At 38.8% G+C, this 13,577-nt stretch overlaps 1 protein-coding gene across 1 annotated transcript in view; it reads right to left on the bottom strand.

The window, feature by feature from the left end:
- Positions 1 to 13,577, bottom strand: part of THSD7A (thrombospondin, type I, domain containing 7A) — a 211,734-nt gene that overhangs the window by 118,992 nt on the left and 79,165 nt on the right. Inside the window, exon 2 of the mRNA XM_009895333.1 lies at positions 9,498 to 10,329. Within this exon, the coding sequence (XP_009893635.1) occupies positions 9,498 to 10,329 (832 nt within the window). The remainder of the gene's footprint in view (positions 1 to 9,497; positions 10,330 to 13,577) is intronic.

The following is a 13,577-nucleotide window of genomic DNA, read 5'->3' as shown; positions in this document are numbered from 1 at the left end:
AGCAGTTCAGGAGAAAAAGGGAGCTGCTGCTGAAGGTTTCAGATCAAAGCACAATCAACATGCTAAAGAAATCCAGAATCCTTTAACAGGTTCTTAAGAGGCTTCATCTAAATATTAAGGAAGAAAAGAAAAGACTATGTAGAAGATAAAAGAAAACACAACCAGAGCAGAATAATTTAACCATCTCCTGACCTCGAATGTCCTGTGCACCATCAGGCACCACCCACAACCAGCTGTATCATCAGGAAACATGAGAGTCTCTCTTGAATTCTTGGTGATCTCATGAGACATTACATCATTGAAAACCATTAGCAAAATCGTTTTCAATCTTTCCCACTGGCCACAAGATGAAAACTATTGACATACAAGCCCATTTGGCCAAACAAACTTGCCTGCAGAAAGACTTGGAACAGTGACAAATTGCTTACAGAACACCCAAACTAGATGTTAGTTTAGCTCTTGAAAACCAAAATCACAAACATAAATACACAGAAGCAGGCTTGTAGAGGCTGCATTTTTGACTGAAGAGTAAACTGAAGCTACAGGAAGCTTTTGGAAAAGAATCAGAAAGTAAATATGTGATTCAAAAAAACAATTAAAAAGCCCACCAAAACAAACCACTAAGCTGCACAATGTCCTTGCAAGACATCCTACAACCATGAATGAACATTGATCCAACTACTAAAGAATCCATAAAACAATAAAGAAAATAAAGCATGAGTTGAATACAAGCATATTTTACTCTTATCAGTAGAGAGAATCTCAGTACATTGCTTGAAGTTTGCCTAAATCTCAGTAGATTGCTATAAGAAATGAGAGACTGTAAGGAACACTTTCCAAAGACTGCATCTGCTTCTCGTAATTGTAACCTCACAGTGAAGGGGTAAAACGTGCACCACACCACTCATTAGCATTGCATCCTAGAAAAGCTCAGGCTTACACTGCTGGGAAATCTGACTACCTGTGGGCAGTCCCACAGCCCAGATCCTCACACCCTGACAGAACTACCTCGCAGAAATAATCTGGTTGAGTCAGAAGGTCAAATCAACCTATGAAATATATGTACCCATGTGTGTAATTTTCTACAGCATCCTTGAATGATCACTCAGTAGAGTGAGTCAGGAGGCCTGAGGAAATCCAGTAGTATTCATGCTTAATATTAATCTTTTGTATTATTTGGGACTAAATCCAGATCTCAATATTGCACATGTCTCATCCTTGCCCTTTATCTGACCACCATGGAACCTTAAAAGATACTCTGTACGAGTAATATGGATTTTGGAGTTAATGTACGGAGACAAGAATCAAGCACAACGTCCCAATATGTTGCAACAAGATATTTATCTTCTATGCAGTGTTCTCCTCAGAGCTCATACAGCCTGTTGGATGCATTAATCTCTAAAACAAAACAATCAAATGAGCTCTATACTGTTCTTGGATCAAAGGTATAGCTCCATTTTGAGAGAGATTGTGATAAACTCTTTGGTATAAAGAAAAAAATAGTATATTATCTCATAAATAAAATGAGAAAAAAAATCTGCTTAATGAATGAGTACTAGACAGCAGGAACAGTAGAAAGGTGATTTAAATCCAGAGTTTAGATAATCCCCATGAGTTACACTGAAGATATAAAATGTAATTTGTAAAATCTAAATGTAATTCGTAAAGTCTAGTCATCCTTAAGAGTTTCAGTTTATGGTTGGTACACACTTGTTTCTTTAAAGAAGTTTGTGAAAATACAGCATCTGTATTTTTTGCTAGAGGCAAATGTAATGAGCATCCCTCATGACATAATCCTGATTCATTATCCCTACAGCTGCACTGCTTTGTACTGGTCGCATTGTACATTGTTCTGAGAAACTGTTAGTACCTCACAGTGTAACTGGGCTGTTATACTCACACAAACAATGAGGACACTTTTACTCATTTACAATTCAAGTACTGTCCACCTAAGTGCTTTCCACAAGACTACTTTCCCATGATCCTTTCACAACTTTAAGTAATTTTGCCAACAAAGATGCACAGCCAAAACAGTTTTGAAAAAACCAAAACTGCTCCGGCTTTCTACATTACAGGAGAAAAAAACCCCAGATATTACAACTAATGTATGAAGGAAAAATATATTTGCTAATACAAACAAAACAACAAGAAGTTCTTCTGCACCTAACAAGTGGCAACAACAGCTGCTCTGGGGCTGTTGCAGATAACATGAGTGTCTGAGGAAACAAGAAAGCAGAAGTGTTCAGGAAGTACTATCTTGCACAGCCCCATGATACAGTGACATGTATGCACATCCCATGCTATACATAATTTTAAAATTGGTAGAGCAGGTTATTTGGCAATAGTCTACACAGATGACTTACTAAAGCTTTTGGAGGGAGATTTCTTTGTCAGGGGGAATTTTTGTTACATAGTGTTAATTTGCACTTACTTTGACTCTAACTTACAATTAGATTCATGGAGTTATTGGCAAAAAAAAACCCCAAAAAACCACAATGCCAAACTTTGTGAATAAAAATATGCCATATTGAAGTTTATATATATATAAACCTGAAAATTATGTTACTAATATCAGCTGTGTTTCAGGTATTATTTTAATTTGTTCCCTGTATTGATGCTTAGCTTTGACAATATCACCGGTTTCATTTCAGTCTCCAACATTTAGAAACAAGTTGTCAATATTAGGAGGTAGGTTGGACATTTTATTTTCAGTGGGACCACGGAAAGATAGGCACTGACGTGCCCACCTCTGCTGTTCTCGGGATCTGGAAGTGAAGCAGAACTCTGTGACTTCCCATCCTGTGCAGTCCCCTACTCCTTGGGGGACAGCATCTCCCAGGAGGACGCTCAGCTCGCATGCTTTAACATAACTTTAGAAAGCTCATCGAGAAAACAGGGGCATACTCCATGTCCCGGGCTATGCTTAACAGTCACATAAAAGAAAAAAAAACCAAACCCAACTGTAAACAAGTAATAAATTTTAGTATGTTCCTTATGGGACTATTTACAGACTATGATATGATAGCAATATAAAGATATCCAAATTTTAGAAAATTATTGCTTAATTTGTATTTATTTATTTAGGTATATTGAAGTCAATTAACATAAAAATTCTCTGACAACGAGGCAGAAAAGATGCATAAAAATATAATGTAGGATAATCTTTGTTAAAGATCTCAGTGCCTAATTCCATTTACCACTGTGCATCTTAATCTCTTACTAAATTAAGGCTAGAAATTCCACATAGCATTCATTCATAGAACTCATTCATTCATTCATAGGATATATGGCCACAAGAGATTATCAGAACATATAGTCCGACCCTCATTATATTACAAGCTATTATATTTTACCAAGGAAGACCAATTACATGCATTTGAATAAAAAATATATTCCAGAAAGTCATCCAATCTTGATGCTTTGCACAGAAATATATGAATGTCATACATCTGAATGACAGAACAACTGTTCACTATACGAAAAGAGTTAAAATATGGTGTGGAGAAAGAAATGGTTCCTTGCTGTTGTTTCAATTATTCAGCACGGTGTGTACGTTTCCATCTTAAATCTAGATTTTGGCATGGTATGTCAAATGTATGGCAATACTGACAAGCCACTGTCAAAACAGCAGCTTCAGGAAGATGATGGAGCAGGTACTTAGAATAGAAAGGAACACCCAGTGAATAATATTATGCATATCCACAGAAACTACTGTCTTCACCAAAATCCCATTAAAAATCTACAGAATGCTTCTGACTTTCAAATTCATGGAAATTCTAGAAGCACAGTGGAAAATTGTAGGAAAGCAATATGTTGTCATCCTGTTTCTCTAATAGTATTTTATGTTTTCATTATCCCAATGCATCTGACAATTACCCTGCAGTTTTTAGTTATCAGGAGGTTTTTCTTCAAGATGACTTTCTTCCTTCCTGTTCTCTATTTGTCAACAGCATGTGCTCTAAGTGATTCCGAGTTAATTTATCAACATGACTGTACATAGCTCATTATCCAAATATGTGATATTTATTGGTGTTCTTTTAGTGAACCAGTTATGTCTTCTAAACCCTTAGAGTGCGGTGAATTAGGAGACTTCCTGTACAAAAGCAGCTGCAGAGCTGCCTTTCCAGTAACAGAAAAAACACTTGTAGACATGCACACTTCCATCTGGTCCTCAATAAACGAGCTAAAAGTTGCTCATGCTCCTTCATCCCTACAACCTGTCCTCTCTGCATTGCTATTCCCTCACCTTCCTGCAGGCTGTCTCCTGCTTAGCCACTGCCACCTTCACACACATCACCCTTTCTGCCTGTTGCCTTATGGATTAGGTCAGAGAAGTACAGAGAATCTTCTTCTAAGCAAGGAATATATTACAGGGTCCAACAAACTGAGCTGCTGTATTACATGTCTCAACCTCTCTCCTGTTTGCTGTCTGACAGCATATACCTCAGGGTGACTTTGCAGCTCCGAATCAACAGCATAAAGAAAGCAACAGGCTTATGCTGTATTTTTTTTTTATCTTCCTCCTTCACACAGTCTATCATTTAAAAGAAGAGGAAGAGTCCATAAAGTGGATGGAGGCATTTGTTGTGTGATTTGGAAAGTGAGCACTTGGATTAGAAGTTTCAGGACCTGGAAAGACCAACAAAGTTAAAATGCCATCCTAGAGGCGCAGATTATCTCTCTTTTTCTGCCAATACATCTTGAGTATCACTTGCTCATCAGCCTACATACTCAGTTGGCCATTCTCTAATTCCTCAGTCCCTGGGTATCCAGCTGAAGACTTGTGGTCAGTAGTGAATATAATGACTGTGCTTAAAGCAGATACAGGTCTATGTGAAGTAAGCTGAAAAATCAGGCATTATATACCCTCGAACTGGATGCCCCAAATTAGTAAGACAATTCAATATTTTTGGCCCTACTGTCATCTCTCATGTCTCAACTATAATATTGGAATAAATAAAAGCTCAAACTCTCCCATATTGAAAGTTAGTAAAGCGCTGCAGTGAGACCATTATGGAAACGTCCAAGAGAGTTTAATTCGTTACAAGGTGTGGATATAGTTTCCTAGATATTGCACAAATGCACAGAATCAGTGAGCAGGATGAAAAGAAATAACAAATAATTACTTTCTGAGGACAGAGGCGAATCCCACAATCACACAATCAAATGCAGAAAGGGGCTAAACCAATCTGCTCAGGAACTGGTCAGCATTTCTTAAAATTTGGATGCTTTTCTTTCCCGCCATTATGTTCCACTGCTGTTATTGCACAAGGTTATTTCCCAACAAAGAAATAAAAGCCCTGGATATATCTAAAACTTTACTGTTGTTTCTTGAATTCTCAGTTCAAGTCACTGGTAATGTTCAGCTTCACAAAGAGGTCTCTGCTGCAGAGGCGCTGCCAAGGGAATATTAACCAGTTCTGGGGACTGCAGCCAAAGAGCTGGTAGGGATGGTTTCCTACTTGGTCTCCTCCATTTCTCCCCCCATTCAGACAGGGGTATTTTGGTCCCAGCTTAAGCAAGATAAACACATCATATCCATACGATGGCGAAAGAGAAAGGAAGTAGTGCAGAAATTTCTGGGATTTTTTTTTTTTTTTAAAATAGGCAGTTAGATCCCTGCAGAACTGCCACCCCCTTTGCAGCCATTTGAGCTAAGTGATTGCCAGCAGTTGCAGGCTGTCCCCACGCCTGTGGACCAACTGCTACAGGGGAACTTGATGCGCTTTCTCATTGAATTTCAAAAATCTTTGCTGAAGTGCAGAAACATACAGGCCGGGAAGATACTCTAGTTCTGGTCCCTGTTCTTACAGTTTAAAATGTCTGTGCTCATAACCTGCTCCAGCCCCGCCAAATATCAAATTATTTCCCCGATCCAGTGTGTTCTCAGCAAAGCATCTCAGTAAAACAGCTGTATGAATTCAACACTGCTAAAACAAAAATTTTTTTCTTAGACTTGTACAAAACCAGCCAAAATATTTTCGCTAAACTTTCCCCCAAAGTCTGCGCAGAAAGACAATTATGAGGAAATGTTTGAGACCCAATGGTAACAATTTGGCAGAGTAGAAGAAAGCAAAAACAGAGTATATATTACAATAGAAAATTATAGGCTTGACATGAGGCACAATCATCATAACTTGCAATAGTGCAAACAGATTTGTAACTCAAAACAAACTTTTACATACATTTTATGTTTCTCTACATTGACAGTTTGTTGTCTAATGGCTTTCTGTGGAACCTCTGGAAAACTTCACTTTCACCAAAAAAAAAAAGCAGAAACATTTCAGAGGATCAGTATTGTCTTCTACACTAACAGCAACAGTGTCCAGGTTTTGTTAGCTATACAGAGTAGTCATTTTATAAGTTACCTATAATTACTGAATTCCTTCTTCTCCAACATTTCTATTTTTAAAATATTTCCAGTGCACCAGAATTTCAGACTAAGGGAAACATAAAGCAAATATAGGCCATGTAACACGTACATTATTGCAGAATAAGCAATACAAAATCCAATAGTTCATCCTTCATGGGAGACTATGTATTGTTCACTCGGTAATAAAGTGTATAAATTACACTTTGATTTTCTTGTTTCACTTCTCTTTACCATGCCTGGTGTGCTGATGTGTCGAGAGAATTTGCCTTTTTGAAGTTTTGCTGACAGCGTTACAGAACCATTTTCTCTGGAGCACCCTTCTGAAACTTGTTTTTGTGAAACCCTTTATATACCATACCAATTTTGCTACCTCTGCAAAAAAATATTACTCGCCTGAGGGTTTTTCTTCGTCTTTCAGTCATGCTGCCAGGGGGCTGATTGTTTCTGATTGCTGAAGTCAAAACTCCCTGAAAATGGACTATTCAAGCTGAAGAGCATTTCACATGAGCACGGTGGGTTTTCCAGTCACCTTACTTGTCTATATTATTTAGTAACACAGTTACTATATGATGGAGATTATAAAACCATTTGAGCTGGCTGCATTGACAACCTGGGCAGAAAAATAATTCCATTGCTTGAGATTCTGGAATGCCAATCACAGAATAAGGCATTTGACCACTTAGTGAAGAGTGTAGCATAAATGAAACAAATGGATATATAGGTGACATACATAGATAGGTCCCTAAAGGCTAAGGTATCAGTGATGGAATTTCTCATATGAGTCATTTAACCAAATTTTCTTGTTTTCACTATGCAACTAGAAAAAAAAAAAAAGATTCTATGTTAAACTTGATGGGAAGACTATTAGAAATCCTTTGTGCATTTACAACATAAAATTATATCCATTAGTCATCAAACGTCCACTGTACCCTTCATATCGTTTTCTCCCCTGTGAAGAATCACTCCTATGTTGTATTATCTATTGTTTCACTGCCTCAGGCAAGAGAGTTTCATCCATTTCCCTGCTGCAGCCTGAAATGTGTGTATACGGTATAATACGCGGAGGTATCTGAAATTAAGACAGCGTTACTGACCTGTGTGAATTCAACAGTGAGTGTAAAGAGGATGAGCAAAGTATGCCATTGACTTCCGACATACTTTTATTTTCTTTTATCATTTATCAGAGCCTCAGCACATGAATGTTTCCCTCTCCTTCACTTTTTTATTTTTTAATATGATCGATCTAAATTATTTGTTTAACCTTATAAAAGCTTGGGGACTTTCAAACAGAATGGTTGGCCACTATCTGCTAGCAACCAATATTTTAATAAATTATTCCCTGTATTTAAAGGGTAATGATGTTCCTGGGCTAGGCACAGTGCAGGCTGTGTGATGTCAGGCTGGAAAAGGAAGGGGTAAAGGCAACTTCTTCCTGTAGCAGCACTGAGCCAGTGCTGCAGACAATACCTGGGGCTGCCTGAGCAAACTGATTTTGAGATTCCTCGTGCAGACATTCACCCGAGTCTGGGTCAAAATCTGAAAGAGCTGTAGCAAACCAGAGCTAGAAGAGACTGCAAAAAACTATGCAGTCAGCCCCTCTTCCATAACCAAGAGTTACTCGAGGTGTCATTACTGATACAATGCATTTCTAGCCTACTCTTAAAAACCTTTGAATATGGAGGTCCCACACATTCCCCAGGTAATCTTTTCCAGAGCTTCACTATTCCCAGTATTGAGAAGTCTAACCTCATTCAGCACTGCTGTGATTAGCCCATTATTGCTTTTCCTATACATCCATAATACATAGAATAGCTTCTTCAATTCTTCCTTGTGGTAGGTTTTTATATACTCATAGACACTTCATATCTTCACTCACATGTCTCTCCTTCCAACTGAATAACCCAAATCTTTCAGTTTTTCCCTTAAGCCACAGATCTCTCATCATTTTCCTGCTTTACTGCTGGATCCTCTCTTGGAAGGAAACATACTCAAAAAATGTTTACCACTGGAAAAAATTATAATATACGGTTTCTGGTAGGAAAGGTTGAAGCGATTACAAGTTCTGTGACAGAATATTTAACTGGCACAACGAAAACTCCGAAGTAAAATACCCTGAAAAAAGTTCATAAACACTAACCTAGCAGCAATGGGTGTCAGCCTCATTCAGCAAGATATCTTAGTTATTTCACGGTTGATGTAAAATTGATTAATCATGCATTGAACTAGAGGGAAGGAAATAAAAAGAATCACATCAAAGACAGAAAAAGGTAGACTAGACTGAAAGAAGATTTTTGAGTTGGGCAAAAACATTCTGAGGGACAGGAACAAAAAAACATGAGCTAGCAAGAGCACGCCAGGTAAAACAAACAAGTGGAAGATAATATGGTTGCAGAAATCTACCCAGAAGCCTATGGAAATAGTTTTCAAAACATCTGTGACTGCCAAAACTCTTGAAAAGTAAAATAAAAAATAAATAAATAAAAATATCACAAAAAAAAAATACACAAACAGCATAAAGGTGTAGATGAGAAGGAAAAAGAAGTAGTACATGACAGAAGCAAAGGGGTTTCCCAGTCTCTCTTTCAGGAATTTTGCCGTAGGAATCAAGAAGGACAAACAGTACTTTATGCTCTTCTATTTAAAAACAAAAGGTACTGGAAAGAACAGATACTGCCTTCTCATGCACTATCTTTGTCTCTGTTTTCTACTTTTATTGTGAGTCTGACCCAGCCCAGTTTTCTCTTAGTCTTTGTGCTCAGAGCCTTCAACGCAGTAACATCACCTTTTCCAAACATGCATGACTTGTTAGAGAGCAAAAACCTGCCTGAACCCACAGAAACAGAGCAGCATTTGACAAACGTCTTCAAGCTTTGGAGGAAATCTATTTAGACAGAGGCTAGGGAGTTAGCTTAGGTCAACAGTATACATTTATGTGATGCTTAGTATGATTACCAGCACAGTTTGCATGCTTCATGTCATAGAAGCATCCTGAGCTTGACGAGGGATGGAAATAGAGTGTGGCCCATACTGAGATTCAGGCTTGTGTAAAATAATACCAGTGTACACATATGCATGCTTTAAAGAGAGAAAAATAAAGATGTGCAAATTAATAAATAGCAATTACCTCAGAGCAGCAGTTTTCCCATTTCTGTGAGTACACGTGACCTGCCTGGTTTGGTACCCAATTTGTATGTCCCAATATTTGTTCTCCTGTCTATTCTGTCTGTTTCGGTTCCTCTTCTTCTTAATTAACTCACGAGCCTCGGGATCCCGAACTGCCTTTTCTCTGTCCTTTTCCTTGTCTTTGTTCTTCCCTCGTTTCCTCACTTGCCTTATTTGTCTCGAATGGGGCACTGAGCATGCGCTCCAGGGTCCCACATTTAGGCTATACAGGCTTTCTTCAGCAGCGCACGGGCTAGACTGGCAGATCTGGAACTCGGTGAGGTTAGGACAAGCAGATCCACCGAACTGCGGTGGAGCCACAACGTGCCGAGTTCGATGCTGAAGCCCATTGCCACAGGTCTTGGAGCACTCTGACCAGGGGGCGAATTCAGCCACGATGCAGTCCTGCCGGCACGGGATGAGGCACGCCTGCTCCTGGCGGGGCTTCGGCTCAAAGTACTCGCAGATGACATCCTCAGCTGGCACCCCATTGGACTTCTGGATGCAGGTGATGTCCCTTGTTTGGATCCCTTCCTCCCCTCTGAGGCACTCTAGGGGCTTCTCATGGCTGCGGGAGAGGACGGGTCGGCACTGGTTCCAGCTGCCGATCTGCCAGTCGTACAGCTCCTTGTGCCAGTCGCAGACCCGAAAACAGCTCTGCTGGTTGTCCGGCCGCTCCGGCTGCTTGCAGTTTGTGGGCAGCGTGGTCCAGCCCTCCACATGGGCGCACCACACCGCTCGGGTCTGGATGCCACCTGGACCGCATTCATCTCCCATGCATCTCCCCCACGGACCTGGAAGACAAGAGAAGATGCTAACATTGCACACTTAATTGTTTTTCTGCCATGGTGCAAAACCAAGCTCACAGAACCAGTTTTGCATTTCCTATATCTCCAAGAATTTCATTCTTGCAGAAACTCGAACTTGGAAAACAGAAAACAAGTATGGGATTATTCTTCATCTCCTATTTTTATGATTACAGATATATTTCACTTTTTATCCTATACAAATTGAATACTTAATTTCAAGAACATACACAGGAATTAATCAAATTGGAGAACTAAGAACTGAGCAATCACAGAGTCATCACATAGTTTTGACTAGCTAGATAAGAGCCAAAGTCCTCCCCCCTCCAGGGCATGAGTCTAATCTTCTCTCTCACCTGCATGAATACCCGTTCCTGGACTGTTTCTCTTTTTGTTTTGCATTTCTACTGCACTACTCATTATATCCTGATGCCAATTATTATCATATTCTCTTCCTTCCATATTGTGTTAAATAATGACACCACCAACATCATACATTTTGAAAAGCAGAGGTAATTTCAGGTAGGCCACTTCTATTCTTTCCTTTATTGTAACTAAAATAAAAAATTAAAAGACAGTTAAGGAGTGTTTGTTTCACACAATCTGTGAAATGATTATATGGAATAAACTCTTGAAGACAGAGACATACCAGCTGGTAACCCTCCAAAGAACAGAAGTTATTACTTTTTTTAAATCTCTAAGGTCTATGGTAAATACTTGACATGTTGTTACAATTAGTGTCAACAAACCTAATAAAAACCTACATCCTAGAAAGATGATATGGTTGCTTTTTCTATTATTAAAAACTATAACATTCACTAGGTTCAACTCACAAAATCCACAAATCAGAGAGTAAAAAACCTGTATTTTTAATTTTTTTTAAGACCTTCCCTCATACACACTATGCATGGGCTTACGATGTAAGAGGAAAAGAACAAACAGTTCAGGAAAAAAAAACCCTGTAACCATTTCCTAAAGAAATGATGGCTATCTGCAGACAGTCGGTCACACAAAAGACATTTTCTCTGACTGAGAAGTGCTAACATTCCATGAAACTGGGGCCAGGCCACACAATCCTCAGTCATCTGAATGACCCCAGTAACAAGACTGTTTGTGAGAGTAAAGTTGCGGGAGATGCTGGGCTGAGCTTTTGTTATTTCCAAAACAGGTTAATAGAATAATTCTGGTACTGCACAAGAGTAAGTTAAACGAAGTATGGCAGGTATGAATTATTTACAACACTTTCTTATTGAATGACTGGAAGGAATATGAGACCACATTTTACTACGGATTCCCCCGAGCTTTAAAAGTCTCATTGACTTCAACACAATTTTCAGCTGTTCGTCCAATGTTAATTTCAGTAGCAGTTTGGGAATGGGCTGATGACAGGCTGTACACTTAGTCTCTACTCCTCTTTGCCTTTTTTTCAAGTGGACACTGCAGCCGAACAGTTTGTTTGTAGTTCTAAAATCTTAAGCATTAATACTCCATAGCAATGCCAGCTGGGGGAGACCAATTCAGCCCATGGAAACTCCTCCCTATTTTTTGCAGATTAACTTTGAATTAGGGTTTCCAAGGTTTAGCTAGCTATCCAGAAAAATAAATGTATATTAAATAAAAATACATTTCAGTTTACATTTCAGCAAGATTACCCTACTTTAGCTCTAACCAGTCTTCCACAAATGACATAATCATTGTATTTAATCTAGGTGTATTTACATTGAGTTAAGAGATATCATTTCCCCAGAACATGACTTTAAACACTTGCCAACTTTAAAAGAAAATCTCCAACTAAAGCAGAGATACTAAAATAATAGTGACTGAAACAAAGCTAAATTGATCATCTTGCAAACTACAAATTTCCGTCTTATCAGATCACTGCACCTTGTGTACACTGTGAGTGTTCTATGAAAAAATCAGATGAAGAGGTTGCCCATTTGGGATTCTATCAAATTTTCAATCATCACTTATCCAACAAATCACATTGTACCTAAAACTTGTGCTTGACATCTAAGTATCTTCACTCCAATTCATTGACATGTTTATACTAGTGCAAATGATAAAAATGTCAGCCTCAATGCACTAACTACAGCCTTTGGCAATGTAAATATGAAAACAGAAATCCGTACATGAGTGCGACAGTTGGGCAAAAATAAGCTCTTTCATTAGATAACAAGAATGTTATTTTTAGAACTGGATCCAAAATAACAATGAGGTGCACAAATAGGCACATGTATTAAACTGCATTATTTTGCTTTTCCTGTGAAGTAGTATGCAATTTTCTAAAAGCATTGCCAGTGAGTACCAACAAACCACATTTACATGAACCTTTGAGCAAACTACTAAGAACCTCTAGGTTCATGCAGTTGTTGACACAGAGCTATTAGTGATGTATCTGACCCTCCCTCTTATAGATACTAAATTTATCTAGTTTAAATGCAAAATAATCCATTTAGAGTAGAGGAGGCTACAAGTACCCCAAAAAGCTTAGATTTTCACCCTACTGCACACTTCTTTCTATGACTATGACAGTGCGCTAAAGCGAGCCACAGCTTTAGGGCATGGACCTATTTAGGCTTTCTCCTTAGTGAGCTTCCTCAAAAGACTAAAGGGCTTCCACACTTAAGCAAACCAAATCGCATTTGTGCAAACACTTAAAACTTGGGGATGGGGCAGGTGTTAAATAAAGCAAGCTGAAAGCAAAAGCAAGAAACAAAAAAAAATAGATAAGCTACACACAGTTCCTCCCCCGCCCGCTAAGACTCCATGGTGACTCTGTGCTTCCGTCCCATACAGTGACTTTCTGAGTGGCAGCAAATTCTGTCCTTTGCTCTCTGGCCTCTAGAAATTCCTCTCCTGCTGCAGTCTGGCAACCTACTCCCTGCCATACTCCACAGCCTCTCAAACTTTCTCTCTTTTCTAGGCTATCTCCCCCATCTTTGTAGATGACTTCACTAACTACTTCAACAAATGTGACACCAATCAGGAACAAAAAAAGTGTAACCAGTACCATGCTTCGCAGCTAGCTATAGTTCTCTTTGGGGTTATGGAAGATACAGAAAAAAAAAAAAAGAAAGGAAAAATGCCCCCCTTACACTTCCATACTCAGTGATCCTTTAGAATAGGAGTTTCAAACTAACTTCCAATGAATTAATTTCAAAATACCTATAAGGTTCTCAGCAATCTCAACAGCTTACTTTAACTCAGTTGTCTTATTTGGGGGAAGAAGAATTGCC

Source organism: Charadrius vociferus, unplaced genomic scaffold, assembly GCF_000708025.1.
Source record: "Charadrius vociferus isolate BGI_N301 unplaced genomic scaffold, ASM70802v2 scaffold31, whole genome shotgun sequence".
In the NCBI taxonomy this organism is placed as follows: domain Eukaryota; kingdom Metazoa; phylum Chordata; class Aves; order Charadriiformes; family Charadriidae; genus Charadrius; species Charadrius vociferus.
Note: the sequence above shows the minus strand (reverse complement) of the source record. Positions and strands in the feature narration are given on the sequence as shown.